Here is a 20,360-nt window from a genome sequence, read left to right on the forward strand (position 1 = left end):
CCAACCCAGTCTTTCTTCTGCTCCCACATGCACTTGATAGTCCCTCTTGGGCAGCACACTGCCACAGGGGCCCAGGCCATCCAAGGCATGGGGCAATCCCCATGAGACAGGTGCTGTGGTGGGTGACGGGGACTTGGTGCATGGAAGGAGCACTGCAAAATACAGCTTGGGCAACCACTGGGGCTAGCAGAGCCTCGGGTCTCCTTGTGAAGGTGAAGAGTGGTAAAACATGGGGAGCAGAACAAAAATTATTTTCTCTGGGGCAGGAGGCTTCAGCAGTTATGCTGAGAGATTGCCTTGCACTGAATTTCAGCATTTCAAGGAAAAATGAAATTCATGAAATATCTTCTTATATGCAGTGAGAATGGGAAAATGAGCTGTTAAGCTGCTCACAGAGGTCAGGCAATAAAAATGTGTTTATCTATCTATTGTTTCTTTTGATCAAAACATCATGAAATAAGTCTCCAAACACTCAAACACATGGCTGGTACTAAACTCAAGCTGTCCTTCAGACAGGCACTCTGCCCTGCCTCTGCCAGATGCTGACTAAATGAAGGAAAAAGCATTTTTCTCTACCTTCCTTATTCCTGGGCTGCTCGCCAAGTCCTTTCCCAAATCCCTGTGCCTCTCTCTTGGGAAATGGGACTTGGTTGTACCTCTTCCCCAGAAGCAGCGGGAGCCACCTCAGGCACCCCTGCTGAACCGAGATGGGCTACCATGGCAGGGGGCAGGAGAACAGCCCCCTCAGCCCCACTCCTGCCCCTGCCAACGTTTCACAGGACCTTCCCAGCCTTGCATGGGGCTGCCTGGCTCTGTGGGCCAGATCCTGAACTCCAGCAGTGCCGCTCAGCAAAGCGAGCTGGCTGGCCAAGCAATCACGTCATCCCCTCCACGGTGTGTAACGTATAGCCCAAGCATAGCTGATTGACGTGGAGTTTGGTCCTGAAAGTCCACAGCTTTCTGGCCAGAGAGCTGACCGATTTACAGCGGTAATATCACTGTCTGCTGGCAGTCATGCTCCCGCAGTCGAAAGGAGTGGTGTTGCCTCCCCTGCCTCCAGCAGCCTTTTATGCATTACATGAAAGTAAAATTGCAGTAATCTCAGATATTAAAGGAAATCAATACTTGCCAACATGAACTGAGTAACAGCACTGAAAACTCTACTTTACTAATCTAGTGGATCAGAGAATGTGAAGTCTTGAGCTAAATGAGTCTTTTAGCCCTGAAAGTTTTCCTTGGGACTTAGAAGTGCTCCTGTTGATAAATGCAGGTCCCTCAGGTAAAGAGCTACTGCCACATTCAGGCAATCTTTTAAAGAATATATCATTTTCCTTGCTAGCATTGATGCTCCATTTTGATATTCCTTTCTCATCATTTTCAGGTTTGTAAGTCTCTTTTTTAGGAATATATGAGACATTCGGAAAGGGAAGGACACAAAGCTTGGGTTTGAAAAAATGTGGGTTTGTAAAGTTCAACTTTTCCAACGGTTGAAGAGAACACACGATTACTTTAAAAGCATTAAAAATCTCCACTTTTTTTCTTATAAAAGTAATCTTCAGCTATACAAACCCCAGTGTTGCTCCTCTGCTTAGGAACAACTGCTTCATTAAATGCAATAGGAAACACTGTGTTGTTCTTTCTACTGTCTTTTTAACGATGGGTCTGAATTCTTATCCTTTAAGCGGGAGTATTGTCTCTAGCCAATTCAAGGATTTAATCCATACATTACTCAGGCAAAAATCCCATATGTAAAGGAAGTTGAAAGAATTTGAAGAACTTCTGTCTATTAAATGAACTAGTAACCATGCAGCTTGGAAAAAGCCTGGTGGAATCCCTTTAGGATCTTACCCTAAGCCTGATTAAAGGAACTCAATTATATCTGCTGACAAAACTCAGAATATTTTGTGTACTGTAACTGAAGTGTGACTGAAATCTGTCATTCAGACAGAAATCAATTCACTGTTCCTATAGCAAAATGTAAAACTCCCAGTACTACCAACTCTTACTTAATTGAAATAAACACTGCCATTTAAGAGACTAGTTGGACAAGAGTTTCCTACAGGATGTTGACATCCAACAGTTTTCTGTGGGAGCTGAGCTATAGCAATGCCAATTTATGAACTAGTGAGAAGGTCTGTGACTTAAAGACAGAAGAGATAAAATCCTTCCCTCATAAATGAAAGCTAATGCCCTCTAATTGTCTATAGTTGAGGAAGAATACAGACAAGTGTGCATGAGCCTTCTTTCCTTATAACACCTTGGAGTCCCCAGTTCTGGGAAACTGCAGGATTATTATTTTTTCAAATATTCAGTTCTTCTGTATGTGTGGAGACCCACTTAATAACCCAGAGCATCAGGAACTGGTCCCTAAATTTTCAAAGCAGTCTACCAGCTCCAGAAATCTCGTTCACTGGATGCCCAGTCTGAAAGACCCAAGGTGATGCTTCCTTTGAATTCAGTCTTTATTGTACCATTCAGTGTCCATTTTTAGCTGCAACTTAACACCTAATAGAGGAGTCGAGTCATGGCAGGTAAACTGGCAGAATAGCCAAGGGTCTTAATTCCTCTCTGCCTAATGCAGAAGCTGGGCTGGGGAATCAGCATTCCTCGGTACAGCTAGAGACAAATGTCAGAAATGCTTCCTCCAGATTTTCAGGCACAGTGGAATCAGGCTGAGCAGAACCGCATTTCAAAATGTGTTGTTTCCCATTATAATGGTTGTACTCTGAACATGCCTGCTTTCCTTTGCCTTGCTGTTGAGTTGTCCTTGCATGGGACAAAGAGGGAGCCTCAAGCACAGTCTCAGCTATCTTGATAGCTACAGTGCAGGATTGTTTGTGTCCATCAGACACACCCTGATGACACTCTTTGTTTTCCTGAATGTTTTCTAGTTCTACTATATCATTTCTGAGCTAGGTTTGACCTTCTTGTAGTAGGCAGGATACAGGACACAGGAATTTACAAGGTGAAACAATGCTGTCTTCCGCCTTATTTTCTACAAGCAATCTTTTGTCTGCTCTTTTGACTGCAGTTGTTTTCACGAAACAGTGTCCCCAGTGTGTCTAAAAGAAGCTTTTTTGTGATTTCACTGTGCATTCATAGGCAGGATTATTTTTTCCCATGTTACATTATTTTGCCCTTCTCAGCATCACTCGTCTTTGCTCACTGATTTTCCAGCCTCTCTAGTGAAAATGTTGAACAGTGTATGTCTCATACACATCTGTGGGACTTGGCTGTTGCCCAAGAGGAGGAGAGTGCCTCTCACCAAGGTTCCTGTGAGGCCCCGCATCACAGACTTTAGAGATGACTTCTTACTTTTATTTGAAAAAAAATGAAGTTATTGGTCTCTTGATTTAGTTGCATGAAAATATACTGCTCAGAAGTATATTTAAGTGTGTGAATACATTGCCCAGGCACCAATACTTGTCCAGTGCCTTATTGGCAATCTCATAAGGAACTAATGGTAGCTCCTGCTAAAATTTTAGCCAAAGCACAAGTATACAAATGAAAGATACTGATTAACTTATCATGATGACTCCTTCAATTATCTTTTCTGTTATTCTGGAATTCATCAAAGTGCAGAAAGCTTGCACAAAGGCACTTCAGATCTAGCTGTCTGATATGTAAGATCTAAACTTGGGATATGCAAGATCTAGCTCTGACCTGACACACAAAGACTGTTATTCTTCAAGGGCCTGAAACAGGGAATAGCTCTGAAATAATCGTTTGTGAGCTGTTGAAGATTGCTTAGTGGCCAATCTAAACTTCACAACAGATTCTTTTATGCTCTTGCTATATTTTGGTAGGTAGTTTCTTACATTCTAATTAGTTCAACCTATATTAGACACTTAGTCTTCTGATAATCTGGAACAGTGGCAGCCAGCTATTTCCCTTCTCATTTTTTCCTGAAAGAGAGAAAATGTTAGGTTACATGTTAAAAAGCTCATCTGCATGCCTACAAAGGAGCACAGAGAGACAGTGGCAGGTGGGGGGAGCTGAGTAATACCCTCCCTCAGCTCCTCCCAGGCCCATCATGAAGGGGCCAAAGGGCCATCAAAGGCCCATCTCCATACACCCAGAAGAGAACAGGGGCACAATGGCAGGTGGTTCTAGGAGACACAAATTAAGGACTCAGAGAAACGTACAGCCTGTCTGGGTCCTTCCCAAAGGACTTTCAGCCCCTGTGTCCAGGTATGAAACCCATCACGATGAGTCAACAGGATCACCTTTTAGACTGAGGGGGATTACTGCCTAGGGGTATGGGATGCATTATGAGATGCAAAGGAAGAGCGTTTGCGGATAACACAAGACTTACAGTGGGATGTGTAGTGGAGGAACCAAAGGTGGAGAAAGGGAGTCATTTGGGTCATTTGGGGAGGAACAACTGTAGGAAAAAAACAGCATGATGGAGTGATAAAGGGATAAATGGTTGCCTGGCCATACCCTGTGCCTGATCAGTGCAGTCTGTTGTGTCTTCTTATTAAACTCTGTTTCTAACTCTTTTCCTGGGTGAGGGTCTCTATTTTGTGTGCCTGTGTGAAGCTGGAGGTCTAAGAGCCAGTAACTGCAGTGAGATCATGGATGGGAGGGGCTGTGTGTTGGTGGTGCAAAAACTGGAGAGACCAGCATGACTAAGTGTGTGATCACTCACAAAGATCAAGCCAGAGTAGCTGGAGAGTGGGTGAAGTGCCCTGGGAACCAGGGGCATGTGTGTGGGGGGGGTGGGGTGTGCGTGCCCATGCACTATTCTGGCATCCTTAATGGCTATATGTGCATACATGCACACACACATGTGTGTGTGTGTGTGTGCGTGCGTGATGGTCTGTACCAGCAGCTGGAGTGGGGCTACAGCATTGGGGGCTGTATATATATGCACACACACATACATATTCTTACTAGTGGACCTCCATCCTGATTAGCCAGAGAGATGAGCACTATGAGGCCAGTGGTGCTGTTTGTGTTAGTGTGAGCAGTGTGTGTGTGTGTGTGTTGGTTGGATCTGTGTGGCTGGCAATGTGTGTATATGTGCTGCCCACGTGCCTGAGAATACCTGCTCAGCTCACTACTGGTTGGACCTGGGGCATGGAGCTGTGCAGCCTCACCTCTACCAGGCGACTGGATTTGGCTCCCCTAACGCAGTCCTCCCAGTCGCTGAATTTACCGCCATGTGGATGCCCTGAGCCAAGGCCACCCAACCCCGAGGGATAAATAGCCCATAGGCACGCAGGTTCCTTCACCATCTCTTACCTATTAATTACCCCTGAAGCTCTCTCCACCCTTCACTTCCTGATAGATCCTTTGAATCTTTGTGGAATCAACTAAATGCAGACTTTTGGGATGTCCCTTGGGGGTCAGAGACACCCATCCCTGTATGAGCTTAGCACTGATGCTTTCCTTCTGCTGCCCAAACACCTGGCTGTTTTGTATGTCTGCACTGGTTTATGGTCCAGCTTGCATTAGATCTGCGTCCTTCAACTCTACAGCAGATTTATCTAGGAATCAAGTTCATGGAAGGACAGCCTTCTCCTGTCCATAGGAAATAGGAACCTTGCTTGCTTTTGCACTAATTCTCTTAAATATACCGATCTTAATATTGCTTTTGAAAACAATGTTTCTCATCATTTCAGGGACTGGATTTTAGAGGGCTGGATCCAAATGAGATTCATGTCCTAAATACAGCACGCAGGTAGAAAATGGCACAAAGTAATTGAAATTTGAAAACTACAGGAAAAAGAGTGAATGAGCTTGGGAAGTATGTGCCTTAATATAAAAGCAGGTATGAATATATTAATGAATGTTAATTTGAACTTATCTGGGAATACTGAAATTTTTAGAAATGATATTATGAAACTAATATTAGGATAGTGGGACCACTGAGGTATCTGGATGGAAGGAAACATCCAATTTAATTTCCATTTCTCTGAATTCTGGAACTGTGTTTATTATTTTTGCCCCATTCTACGCTAAACATATTCCTGAAATCTAATGCAACCTCATTAACGCCAAAATTTTCCAGATCTCGTTTTTTCCTGTTATTCTAGTTTTTACCTTGGTTCGGAATAAGGAAAGAAATGCCAAAAAGGGGTTATTTTACATAATCATTCCCTGTTCCTGTCTTTCCTATTTTTCTATGACCATTCAGCCTAAAAGACAGAACATATGATTACTCAGTGAAAGCCCTGCGGCCATGAACTCTGTCTGTTTTGTAGCCTTCAAAGTATTATTTGTATAAAGACAATAAAAGAGTCTTGTTCCTTTATAAGGATGACTGCAAGGAGTTTGATCTCTGAGAAGAACAGCAAAGATTTTCTTTCTCCGGCTCTTGAAAATGACTCAGTAAGAGATTTTGATCTCTACATTGTAAATTTGATATCCTGTGGATCTCCTCTTCACCTCACCTATTGAGTTGTCTGTTATATTACATCTTTCAAGCTTAATATGTGATTGATTAAAAAGCTTCATTTTCTGCTTGCTTTTCTATATGGTCATTCTAAGCTCAAATGTTTCATGCACATTATTATTATCAGCCAGACTCACTGCTGCAGGAGAGTTCACTTAAACTGCATCTGTGTTTTGGTTTAGGTACTAATTGTTGAAATATGTAAAAAACCCTCTTAATACAGACTACAAACCTTTCTGTCCTGATGTACACAGTTTTTTAAGGATATACTCAAATATGTGTGGTTCCCCTCAAGACAAAAATGTTCCCAACTCATGAAAAGAAGTTAGCATCTACTTTATGGAATAAGTGCACACCTCTAATTTTCCTACATGTCTCTGGGTATGGGTCTTCTCTCTGAAACTGTTTGCTCACCTGTCTGCTGGGGTCCTGAGACCCAAGAGTAGTAACCCTGGGGTCTTTTCCTTACCCCCAGGGTCAAGGCTTGGAGATTTTGGAAGACTTCCTTGCCCTCTTTCCTTACTACAGGCTCTCTTTGGTGGAGAAACCTGTTCTTCAATCTCTGCTGCATTTCAATTTGAACGGGATTTCACCATTTGAATACAGAATTGCCTTCAGCCACGCTGATCAGCCTTATTTGCCGCTACAAATCATCATGCTTGTTCTCCAATGTTACCACTGCTTCTTTTTTTTTTTCTCACTTTATATGCTGAAAGAATAGCTTTAGACTGATCTGGATTTTCATGTAGAAGTGCTTACCTCTGACAATATCCAGTCCTTTCTGACCAAGAGAGCAGGGGAGCAGCAACTGTGAATCAGAAAGCCATGGGAGTGCTCTGCTAATGGCAAGCAGATTGGCTTTTTGCAGGCAGGGGCAGAGGATGGAAATCGGCTGCTCCAAACAGGGTATTAACTGGCATCCCTACTCTACATGGCCCTGCTGGAAGCTGAAGGCCAGGCTGTCTTCCTTAAATGATGAGGCAATGAATATGGGATAAATGTCCAGAAAATTAGTTGAAATCCCTTTTGTCCCGTGGAGCCTTGGCACATTAGTCATTTTCTTGTTCTCATGCATGCAGAAAAGGTACAACTTGGTAGGCTGCTGCACAACTGCATGAAGGTTCACTGCAAGGGATTTCCTCCTCTCAATTTCTATATTCTGTAACTGTGTTTTATTAATGGGAAGAGAAATGCCTCTTAAGAAAGAAATGAGAAATACTAGGAAAATAGTACAGCTATGGGGCTGCAAACAGCTGCTTTGACAACTGCAGCTACTCTTGTACAGTCATATGTCTCACAGCACTTGCAGTCAGCAACACTATCATGCACATATCCCTTACCATGAAATGTGGGAAGCATGGGGTTTGCAAATGTGTGATCAACTTCAAACCTTAGTCCCACCAGAGATTTGTCTCGACAACATCATTTGACAATGTTTGAATCCAGTGCAACAAATAAACAGATAAGGGGGAGGCATGCTGCTTCTGTAATGAAAGACTGAAACAGCATGGGCTTAAGCACCTTCGGAGTTTACCTGCAGGGTCATGAAGAGTCTCTCGTGACAAAATAATGCCAAGAGGCAGGGTTCTCTCAGCTTGTTCCATAGGAGTACTGGGTGGAGTGAATGGAAAGGACAGCCTCTCCTACTGAAGATGTCAGAGGCTCCAGCCTTCCAGAGGCAGAGCACAAGTGATCAGGCACAAGCAAGGGAGTGGAGAACCAGGAGGATAGACCTCTTCAGAGAGTCAAAACTTTACCATCACATCCCTGAACCCTAACATCTTTTAAAACCTAGGTTTAACCAGGACACACTCTGCCAGTCACAAAGAAGTGAAGCTCATGTGGGCCACCACTCTTCCTGTCCTAAAACACACTACATGAATCTTGGAAAGTGTTTTACATATTTATATGTTCCAGCACTGAGAGATGTTTGCCCTACATTTCTTCTCTTTCACTGCGAACAGATGCATGTCCTCACTCCACCTATCTCCCTGCAGGAACAGTTTCCTGAACTAGATGAGGCTGCTCAGCTAGTGCAAGGCCTTCAACTAGCAGGTACCTCAGAGGGTTCCAGTTACCTTCCTCTCCTCTGGCCTCAAGTCACTCAGCGCAGCTTTCGCACTGTCCTCCCAACAGCGAACGTGGTTATCTGAAATGTTTGTGCAGAAAGTTCAGAGCCTCGGTATAAACTTAGAAGGATAATTTCTTGAAGAATTCGCTTCACCACTTCTCAGCAAAATCCTCACATTGCAACAGGGAGCCAGGAGTATTTGCTGCCAGATGAAGGTATACTCCAGCAGTGTGAGGACCAAGAAAGTCCAATTCCTGAACCTCATGCACTCAAAGTCACGTAACTTTGTAAAACTGACAAAAGACTCAACTCTCTGTGGAAATGCTGAAAATATTCATTTTACGGTCTCATTTTGCATTTTTTAGACGTATAAGAAGCCTAGTGATTACACTGAGAATTTGAGGTAAACAAAATTCATTCTACAAGATTGGAAAATGACAAACGAGAATAGGTTAAGCATTGTTTGATGCTATCCTCCTTGTTTTTATCACCCTGTGTATGCAAAAAAAAAAAAAAAATAAAAGGAATATAAGCACTTTAATCAAATAAAATAGTGTTTCAGAAAATTCCTCTAATCACATTTGTCTAATAATTTAAGAGGGTACTTTCTAGAAGCATAGTATAGTAGTTCTCTTTTTTAGAAGTACGCAATTTTGAGGCAAGTCTTCTGGATTTCTTCAAATTAGTAACAATGTTTATTTTCCACTACTTTAATTTGTATCTTTCAGACTTCTTTCCTCCCCGTGACCACATCTTCCTCTTTACAGTCAATGGCAGTATCAGAGGCACAGAGGGTCAGGTTCTTTCTTTACTAGTCAGTTAGGTAAATAAATCCTTATTACTTCAATGACTCTCTGAGAATAAGAGGTAGAAAAATCATGTAATATTTTTCCAGTCTTCATAACAGCCCCCATCTAGAATACATACTTACAGTTTTAAAAGGACATTAATTACAGTATCCACCAAGTGCTAAAATAAGTTTTGTTTGCTTTTAATGGAGTAAGAAAAATATGTGTAAAAACACACCTAAAAATTTAATCTGCGATTGTATGAAAATAGTAAGAATTATACCTAACAGTATTGGTTACGATGAAGGAAAAGCTGCCTGTTAAAAATCTGACCACTGATTGAAGCTTGCAATTTCAGCCTTCATCAATTGCTTTCTTGAGTGACTCATCAAATCAGTGTTACCTAAAAAGTCAATATTGAGAAACCAGGTAAACCAATAAATACTCCTTTCAGTCACACAATTGCTACGAAACACTCTTGAGAACACAGTAAAGCGTTTTATTGTTTATGCTCATTTTCATTTACACATAGGAGGAACAATCAATGCAGTTCTATCACAGCAGGTGGACCGTATCCTGAAACTTTGACTGCTGAATATGTGTAGACCTGTCTTAAGGTCTGATTAGGGGAAAAAAAAAAAAGAAAAAAAGTAGGGGGGAAGTCGGGAGGAGAGCAATTTCACTAACATCAGTTAATTCATGATTCATGGGTATTTATTTTGCAGGTGATATAGCTCTTCTGAAAGAGCAAACTGCTTCACTTCTTTACAAAATACACTAAATAATGTAATTACTTAGAGAATTCTAAATTTCGCAGTGGTTCATGCGGTAAGGGTGTGCAACTGACACAAAATGGAAAACATGGTTACAACATCAAACTGCTACTTCTATTCCCAGCTGGTTTATGGAAAAGGTCATTGGACTTCTTGTTTTCTGCTCTTGAGTTACGGAGTAGAAGCAAGAAGTATTTACTCTATAAAGGCAACTATGAAGACAGACTATAGATTTGCAGTACAGTTGAACAGGTCTACAACTCTTGTTTCTACAGCATTTGCATTTGCTATTGTTTTGAAATACAAATATAACTTTTGCACACTGTCACTTCTCACACATGTTCAGCTGAAGGAGTCATTTACAGAATTTACTGTGATGTTCCTATTTTAAATGCTGCTTTGTTTTCTCCTCTTGGCCTCATAAGGGAAGCAAGCAACTCTTTCCACTGAAAGAAAGAAATTACAGGTGTGCAGAAGTACAACTATGCTACCAACACAGACAGAGACAACTGTGCTCTTGTGCACACCCCTACAACCGGCCAGAGAACAAATTAAGAAGTTAAGCCTGCAAAATAAATGGAGTTTACTCTCAAACTTTTTCTTCAGTCCAGATGAATTATAGACCTTGATTCGAGGCTGCCCTCTTTTTTTGCAACTGATCTGCGTGACTATTGGAACAGCATCTCTGCCAGAGTCATTACACTGAAATGCAGAGCTGAGCAGTTTGGTGGCAGTATGTATTGACGTTTTTGCAGCATCATGAGTCTGGCAACTGGGCTTGGGGAAGTTTCAAGCAGTGGGTCTTTACAATAGCAACTTGATTCTGCAGACAAAAAGCAAAAGATTGGCAGAATTATTAAAGTATCACAACAAAGGCAAGTATGTATTCTGCAGAACGTGGCGCTGAGTTTAGCTATTAGTTGGCAGCCACTTTTGTCAGAGGGGCAGAAAGGCACAGCTTTTCCGCGTGTGAAGAGAAACACAAAGGTGTCCTTCCTGTCACGGTGGCTGAAAGGCAGCTTTCCTCTCAGGCTGCCTGCTCCCAGCCGACTCAGCTCCCAGCAGGAGCAGCCGGAGCCGTAAGGAGGCCAAAAAGTAGGCTGAACTTTACGAGCAGCCTTAATGTGGGGCCCGTCCCACCTTCCTTCCTTTCCAAAAAAAAAAAACCAAACCCCAAACCCCAAACCAACCCAACGCTGGCACCGAGGTTGCATCCGACTCCCTGTATCCCCCGCCCGCCCAGCGATGCCTCCAGCTGCCGGCGGGGGCCGGGAGGCGGCACCGGGGAACGCCGCCGCGGCGGGGGGGCCCGGCCCTGCCCTGCCCTGCCCTGCCCTGGCCCGCCGCTCCCCGGGGAGCTCTGCAGTCGGATTGGAAAGCAAGTGCCGTTTAGCGCTAATTGATCTAAATACGGGTATTAGCATACGAAATGGCGGCAGATTGGTTTAATAGGTGGAATAAAGAGCAGATTGCCGTGAGTCACTCCCTGCGAGCTGGGGGGAGGACGACACACACGCACAGAAATGTCAGGAGCGTGCAGCATCGTCGCTGTTCGCCGCTACTTGCAAAGGGGTTGAACACCAGCCACAGGGGAGTACCTTGCCGTCCCGAAACACGGCACGGCACGGCTCGGCTCGCAGGGAGCCTTGCACGGCGCTCCCGCCTCTCGCCCGCGGGGCTCGCCCCCACCCCTCCGAGCGCACTAGAAAGCAGCCGGTCCTGCCCGAGACGGGATGGAAAAACTATTTGTGGGGTCGTACCTCCTTCCCCCATCCCTGATACCCCCCTTCCTTCCCCCCCAGGCCTTCCCGCCCCGAGCATCGCCGCTGGCCGCGGCGGGGGAACGCACCTACCTGTGGCGTCGGGCACGGGCGTGCATGGGGGCAGCCCCGGAGAACACATCGCATTCAAAATTTTCAGCCTGTGCATCGGAAACGTATGAGTTTGTGGAAAGCTTGTTTGAAGTCTTCGTTAGACATAGTATAGATGATGGGGTTGATGAGGGAGTTGAGATATCCAAGCCACGTGAAAAAGTCAAAGATGGCCATGTGGAACCAGCAAGCGTTCTTGCAAATAGGCAACACCAGGCTGATGATGAAAAAGGGCAGCCAACAGACGATGAAGGCTCCTAAAATAATCCCTAAAGTCTTTGTAGCTTTCCGCTCTCTAGCGGCCGTGAGCTTCTTTTTCTCCAGCAGGGCATCTGAGACCTTCACCTTCACCTGGTTCATGTACACGGGAGAGCCCGTTTCGCTGGATCCCTCGGGGGCCTTGGAGTTTATGGACGTGACGGAGGAGGACGACCCCGGGGAGTCTGTGATTAACTGAGCCCGTGTTAGTCTTTTACCTGCTTTCTTTGGCGTCTGCTTCAAAATCCGCGATCTGGCTTCCACGTAGATCCTCCCGTAGAGGGCTATCAGCAGCAGAGTGGGGAAGTAGAAGGCTCCCACAGTGGAGTACACGGTGTAGAGGACGTGGTCCGTGTTCACCACACAGTGAGAGGCTTCCTCGGCCTTCGCCTGCCTCCAAAACAAAGGGGGCATGGAGATGCAGATGGAGAAGACCCATACCAGAGCGATCATGCCCGCTGCCCGCTTGGGAGTCCGTTTCGTGGAGTACTCGACGGCGTCGGTGATCGCCCAGTAGCGATCCAGGGCGATGACACAGAGGTGCAGGATGGACGCCGTGCAACAGGTGATGTCCGAGGACAGCCAGATATCGCAGACGATCTGGCCCAGCGTCCACTTGCCGGTCACAGTGTACATGGTGCTGATGGGCATGACGAGGATGGAGACGAGGAGGTCAGTGACGGCCAGCGAGGCGATGAGATAGTTGGCCGGCGTGTGGAGTTTCCTCGTCTGGTAGACCGTGGCGATGACAAAGGCGTTGGAGAGCACCGTGGCCAGGGTGACGAGCGCCAGGACGACGGCGAGCACGATCTTCCCGGAGAGGGGGGTGGCATCTTGGTAGATCCCTTCCTCGGCGGTGCAGTTTCGGCCGTGGTAAGAGTCGTTGGCGGGGAGCAGCGGAGCCTGGCAGGGGCCGGCCGGCTCCATCCCTCCGCGGCCGCCGCCCCCGCAGACGGCGGGGCTCGGCGCGGCGCGGCACGGCACGGCGGGACCGCTACCCCGGCAGGACCCCGTCGGCGCCGGGGGAGGGCTGCAGCATCCCCGCGCCGGCACCACCTCCCGCCCGCCCGCCCGCCCTTCCGGGAGCACCGAGCGGGCTCCGCGGAGCCTCACTCCCCGCGGGCGAGGGAGCAGGGCAAACCGGGGGCCAGGTGTGCCCGCTCGCCCCGCCAGCTCATTGCCCCGCCGCTTCCCCTCGGAGCGCGGCGAACCCCGGGCATGAGGCTCCCGCCCCGGCCGCCCCTAGGCGCAGCCCCGCCGCCCGCGGCTCCGCACCGCGTCTCGACGGGTGCAGCGGCGGCGCCGCATGCCCGCGGGCGGCGGCCTCGCCCCCCCGGCTGCGGGCGCGACGGCGCGGCCGCGGCGGCTGCGAGGGCAGCGGAGCCGCCCCGCCGGGCCCTGCCTTCACACGCAGCCCGCCGCAGCAACTTTGCAGCCGCCGCCGCGGGTGCGGGAGGAGCAGAAGGAGGAGGAAGAAGAGGAGGGTCCGCGGGAGGCAGGGGGGGAGACCACCTCCCATGGCGCCCCGCCGCGGGCCATGCTGTCGGGGCCCGGCCTCGGCCCAGCACCGGCAGCCGCGGGCAGGGGCCGGTGTGAGGGAGCGGCGAGCAGCCGCCGCCCCTTATATAGCGGGCGGCGCGGCGCGGCTTGGCTCCGCCGGCACCGAGCAACCGGTGCCGCTCCCGGGCGGGCTGCCCGCCTGGCCGTGGAGGAGGAGCCGCCGCCTCCCTCGTCCCTCCCTCCCTCCCGCACCCACCCGCGGTCGGACGGGGGGAGCCCGGCCCGCCCCGGCCCCGCGCACCGCCCTACCGCTGTTCCCCTGCCCCTGCCCCCGCAGGCGTCGGGAGGAGCCCGGGCTCGCCCTCCGACCCAGTCCCTCCGCAGCGCGTTTGGGGGGCAGGCCCCTCCCTGGAGCCCGACAGGGGGGTGCCACAGCACTGGGGGATGCGGGTCCCCCCTCGCCCTTCGCCTGGCCCCATCCCTTCTCGCACCGTGCCCGCCGCGCCCCGGGGCTGGGCGATGCCTGGCGCCCCACGGAGCCCGCTGGCCGCGCGGGGGTGGCTGCCCCGCCGCCCCGTGCCACGCCGGCGTTGCAGGTGCCGCTCTGTGCCGGAGCCGGGCGTGAGGAGAAGGGCTGCAGCGAGCAGGACGGTGCGGGACGGGCGCAGCCGGAGCGGGCACGCAGCTCGGGTCCGCCCGCCCTGCCCGGCGGGCAAGGGGCTCTGCACCGCAGCGCGGCGAGTCACGCTGCTGCGGGGGCTGCGCGTCCCACTGGATCACATCGCCTGCTTTACACTTAAACTTTAAGCAATCCAGCGCCTCCTGGGCTCGGGCTTTCTTACCTTTTTTTTTCCTTTTGTTTCTTTTTTTTTCCTCTTTTTTCTTTTTTTCTTTTTTTTGGTCTGTGTGCTTGGAAACGCACATCCATGATTGAACAGCCCTGACGCGCCCTGCAGGATCCTTCAGGGCTCGGAAGGCGGGGGCAGGAGGTGCACTAGGAGCACACATTTGTCCAGGTCCTGCAGCTCCTCGGGGCTTTTGTTCTCTGCAACCGCAGGAAAGTTTTGCACACAAAGGGATGCGTGAGCTTGCTTTTTGCTGGGTCAGGGTAATTCCAAGCTCAGTGAAATGTCTGTGCTTCAGCCCTCGAGTAAATTTCCCAAAGAGAAACGCAGTAAAGAAGAGGCAAGGGTTTAAGTTTGCAGGCACATGCTGCTACCTGCCTAAGCTACCTGCGAACTCTCAGCACTCCCCTCTCGGATGTCTTCTGCCAGTTGGTTTCCTCTTTGGCAGGAAGGTAAACTGTTCCCCTGTGCTCTTCCTGGGCCATGCTCAGCACCACGCAGGGATAGGCACTGCATTGTTCATCCTGGGACATTGAGCTTTTCGGCAGGGTGAGAAACCTCCGTGAGCAAGAGGGACTGGCACACCTGAGATCAAGGGCACACCTGAGAGGATGCAGAACAAGGAAGGACAGCAAGAGGAAGCTGGAGAGGACCCATTGTGGCCCAGAGGGATGAGGAAACTCTAAGAAGAGAAGCATTGAACTGAAGGAGAGCCAGGGCTGCACAGCAGTGTGGGAAAGCTAGAGCCCTGCAAGGACAGCCCTTTCCTTCCCTATTTCAGTACTGGGCAAGGTGCCCTGGTCTTGGGATGCGCTAAGCACTCACAGGTCCCGTGTGACAGTGCTCAAGATTTTGTAAAATCAGTCCCAGATCCACTCTTTAGTTAGGCTCTCTCAAGAAGTGAGGTAGGGAGGGGATTGCCTTGGGTCAATCAAAGTGTGGTAGTCAAGGTTTGCCTACATTCACTGAACTGATAGGAAGATAAAATGCCAATAAGCATTTTTGTTTTCCCAAAAGAGCTTGGGATAGAGTTTGGTCTGTTTCCATGTTTTTATTTTGTGGTGCCTCCGTGGGCTCAGTGGAGCCTGGTAATCGGTTGGAGCCTCTAGGCTTTACTGCATTAAAAATACTAATATAGAGCTATCTACATACTTCTGGTCTTTTTGATGGGCAGAGATTTTATAATCCTGGTTTCTAATACAGTGTGCTATTGCTTCCACTTCTGCTCGACATTTCTGGCTTAATTTAGTTGCGCAGCTGCCCTCGAGCCTCTGTAGCTCAACATTCTTCCCAAATAGGGCTACATATCTGAGACTGATGTAAATTTAAAGCACCAATAATAACAAAAGGAAAACCTAGTCCTTCATTCGGTTTCACAACAGCTTTCCTCTTGTGGAAAGGCTTTTCTGATAAAATTGTAGAGCCTCCAAGGGTAATGTTTTAGCCCTAGCCACTGCCATCAGCTATGCTGTGTAAGGCAGACGAGTACTATGTGAATGGGTGATGAGTTCTGGCCACCCTACCAATGTCACTGTTTACCCTTATTATAAACTGTTTGTGTTCTGTGCACAGCTTTTGCTGTTGCCCTTCTCCATTAATTCTGGGTTATTATTCATCAGTAATCATCATTCATTGCTTCCCTCTGTCTTGGCAAGAAGATGCTTTTCTTCTCCCTTGTTTGTTTTCTTTTGTTGTGCTCACTTGTTTCTTCCTCAGTTATGTAGTACTGCTGCCAGTGGTCAGGAAAACATTTACCCAGGGCATCCCAGGTCTAGCTGTGGTGACTTCACTTGACTTCCCACAAGGATCACCTGGTCCTCCTGGGCAGGTTCGGTAAGCATTCCCCATGCTTCTCTCTGGGGCTTCCTTCTTGGGTTAGGAATAGCTGCAGCAAGAAAGTAAAGCCAGCTTCCTAATAGTTTCTGTGTCATGGACCTGGTGCTGTGCACCACTGCTGGTGGGGCATGCAGAAGACACATCCCCACCCAGGCACTGGAACTGCTGCTCTCTTTAGGCTGTTGCATGCTGGTTCCCAGGAGTTGTGTCAGAGCAAGAAGTGCTCAGGTTTTTAAAAATTACTCTTCCTCTCTGCCCAGCCAGGCTGCACGTAGCCCTGTGCTATGGCTGGGCTCCCACAGGCCAGGGCTTGATGAAAGCAGGAACCAGGTTCTACCATGATCATCAATAAGTACTGGAGTCTTGGAGTGCCAGTCAGAAACATATTGTGAATCATATGTATTATCACATGAACATATCTCACTGCTGTGCTGTCACCCTGAAGCTTGCATTTCATTGTTTACCTTCCCCTCTCCTAACTGGATCTGAAAAGATGCTTATGGGAAGAGATCCTATTTCCTGAAGCTTTTGGCTTCTGTGCAGAGGCAGGCATAAAATTAATTTCTTTCTGCTGGCATAAGACTCTTAATACTTCTTATATCCAGATTTTGATGTACGAAAATACCCAAATATAGAAACTGCAATGAAAACTGAGCCTATTACTGGTCTATTGCATCACAAACTGCCCATGTATGGCATAAATGTCATCAATGACTTATAAATAAATTAGAGAGAGAAGACAGACACATAGAAACAAACCTAAGTACCAGAAAGGAAAAGTACTCATCCTACAGTCAGATCTGTCCTGGCCACAGATAACGTTGTACGTCGTGTGGGTTTTGGCTTTTGGATCTTTTAAGTATATTTGAACACAAGGCTCAGTGCGCAATATAAACTTCACCTCTGCCCTTGACTCAGATGGCAAGTTGTGTGTGATGCCATCTGTAGCCTCCTGCACTATGATGAGATTCATCCTCATATTTTAAATAATGAAATTCTGAGTCCTTCCGTTAGCAAAGATAACCTTCACTATGTAAATCAACGCAGTGGTATTTTGTTGAGTTTGCCAACAGACAAATAATGCTAATATATGTGTGAAGTTTCTCAATGTTAACTTTGAAATATAGCTGAGGCCATTTAAATGCCAACACTTTTAAGTCACTAGTCAAAATAAAAACACCCAGCTTGAGTTACAGAAATTTAATTATAAGGAACAGCTGGGCCTGGTTTTGATTTTGACTCTAAGGACCCAGAAAAAGAAATAAGCACATGGGCTCAATAGGCACACATATACACAGAGTTTCTCGACCCAAGGGAATAAAGCCAAATCGAGTTATCTCCTTATTCTTCTTACTGGTCAGGCGCAGTTGCCCAAAAATGCGCTCAGATACCCTCTGAAGAGTATTCAATTACTCTTTAAGTAGGCGAGTAAGGTCAAGCAAAAAGAAACTCCAGTCCACCCTTAAACTGTCTCTACCATTTCATCTCCAGACACTGCACCCGTCCTGACACATTTCAGTTCATGGAGGCAGCAGTTGAGCTTGGTGACTGTTCCTTATTCAGTTACAAGGGGTTTGCCCTTTAATGATGTTCCTGGAGATGCTCCACAGGAAACTGCTTCAATCCCGCCCCATCTCCTGTCCTTCCCCACTGCCCGTTATTCTCCTGCTTCGTTACAAAGCAGAAGAAATGACTGCTTGTGTGAAAAGGGCTGTTGCCTCCTGGTTATTGTGATTTCCATCTGATGCTGCTGGAGCCTCTAACTCACACTAAAATCAGTGCAAATGTCTGTTTTGCTGCCAGAGGGTCTAGCTGAACAATCATCCCTACAGTTCAGGCAGTCTCCAGCTGTACACCTGAAGGGGTTGTTACCCACCGCGATCTTTCTGTGATGAAATACATGTAGCTCTATTGGGGAATGAACCATAGGAAATAGCCATGACAGTACGACACGAGGTACAGCTGTCTACCAGGACTGAAAGTCGGTGGCATAACCTTTAACTCCTGCCTGTCACATAAAAATAAAAAAAAGAAGAGCACCTGTTCAGCATGAAGGCAAAGGACCCTGTGTTTAGACTCGGTAGGGATTCAAATGAAAAAAGTCTCATGTTCTGTGCTCAGACCTGGCAGAAGATAAATCCTTCACTTTCAGATATGGATCTATATCAGGTTTAAAGCTTTGGCCCACTTCAGTATGTTCAGATCTTTCTTTCTGCTTTAGAGGATGAAATCTGTAAGGGTTTCCTTTCAGGATCCAGAGTTGATTTCAAACGGGTCCCAAATACCAAGTTTGCAGAAATGAAACACTGAATTCTGTGTTTTAAAAAAAAGAAGTCTGCACACATTTTAAAGCAACAAGCTACTAACACAGAAAGCTTTGTGGAAACTTGTGCAATGCAGTGAATCACAGCAAAGTAAAATTGCTGAAAATTAAGAATCAAATCTTTTCCTTGTCAAATCAGCACATCAACATTGATTTAAGGGGAGCTACAGAGATTTCTTCCTACTAAGGATCTGGTTCTTCTGCATGGCTAATTAATATTTATCTAGCAAAGAAGGTAACATATGCTAAGCCCACTGCCACTATTTATAAGCATGCTCTAGTCGTCTTTGTTCCTGGAGGTAATCAGAAGCTAGGAGCTTTTGCTGGCATGCAGATCTGGGCTGCTAATTTAATAAAACACATTATCCATTAATTTGAGTCCTTTTAGGATGTCAGTGTTTACTAGTTGACAGTTTCTTCTACAGTATGAGATTTAACTGCAAAATTTAGTTGTCTATTCTGCTTAGCAAGAGGCTTAGAGACAAGCACAACATGCTGAAATTCAGAAAAGGAGGAAATTTTGAAGGCCACGAAGATCTCATAGGCCTACTTTCATCAGCAGAGTAGGGCAGCAAGACTGAAGCAGTAGCTAATGGCCAGGGCATCGTCCAAATGCCAGAGCTTTGCAAGGTCAGGAGGCCCTTTGAGGGAATCTGAGTACGTGCAGTTACTCTTAGCAGCACTTTGCAAGGTAGTGCACAGCTGAAGATCTTGTTCTGGTGACAAGTGAGAGTTTCTTCAAACCAATTAAATCCAACATAATCTGGTCTTGGAGCGAGACTGTTATGAAACTGTTGGTCTAGATGCTGCAAAGTGTGAAAACCACTCTACTAGAGAATGAGCCAGCCAGCAAAGGCCATCAGTATCGCCACTACTCTTGTATAGCTCTTTCTTTTAGGAAGAAAACAAAGACTCTGAGAAACAGCAGGCTCAGAAGAGGTAGATAAATAAAATTGTGTTACTTTAAGCTTCTGCCAAATATGAGCCAGTGGTACGTCCCGCCGGCTGGAAGCAGACCTGTATCTCATCTAACTTTGAGAAAAGTAACCAAGCAAAACTACAGAGCCGGATCAGCATCAGACCAACGATTTAAGGAAGCTGTAGAAAATGCCATCAAAGGATGTGGCCTGTTTTTATTTTCCAATCTTTTCATTATCCAGAGATTGTTTAACTGACAGGTCTCAGAGAAGCCTGTAAAACGGTGTTTCTTCATGTCTAGTGTGTATCTGTGTTCATTGGGGAAGGGAATACTCAGCTTTAAAACCTAGATGTTATCTCTATTTAGAAAGGTAAGTTTTATTTTTCATTACAGGAAGAAGTCAGTCTTAAAGGAGTCAGGTCTCAGGTAGAACATGTCCAGATAAAGGTTTTGAGCTGAACTTCAAAATACCTTGCTTCTGGGTGTAGCCTTTAAAATGTTAATGGATTTTTAAAAATTGAGACGTGGTCTTGCCCTCATTTGCAAGATCATGTCTGTGTTTGTGGAAGCAGAATCAGACAATTTTATTTTATAGCTTTATATTTCAGTTGCGAATTTCATGGGTTTCCTTTTCCATCCTTGGGAAAATCTTGTTACACCCCTTCTCCAATGCTTAATCTCCTCATAGTCCTGTCTCTGTACTCCAGGAGGTCTGCAAAGGCACATTAAGTGTACAGTTCATCTCTTTAAGAGCAAGCCAAGGCTTACAAACCCAA

The 20,360-nt window shown here is 46.9% G+C and overlaps 1 protein-coding gene across 1 annotated transcript; it reads right to left on the reverse strand.

The window, feature by feature from the left end:
• Positions 1-9,737: 9,737 nt before the first annotated feature.
• Positions 9,738-13,873, reverse strand: HTR1B (5-hydroxytryptamine receptor 1B). The gene is made up of 2 exons (XM_054821877.1): positions 11,886-13,873; positions 9,738-10,855 (listed from the first exon to the last, which is right to left on the reverse strand). Exon 1 carries the CDS (start codon positions 13,086-13,088, stop codon positions 11,949-11,951), a length of 1,140 nt encoding a protein of 379 aa, XP_054677852.1. The 5' UTR covers positions 13,089-13,873; the 3' UTR covers positions 9,738-10,855; positions 11,886-11,948.
• Positions 13,874-20,360: the final 6,487 nt, after the last annotated feature.

Source organism: Grus americana, chromosome 3 (genome assembly GCF_028858705.1).
Source record: "Grus americana isolate bGruAme1 chromosome 3, bGruAme1.mat, whole genome shotgun sequence".
Lineage (NCBI taxonomy): Eukaryota > Metazoa > Chordata > Aves > Gruiformes > Gruidae > Grus > Grus americana.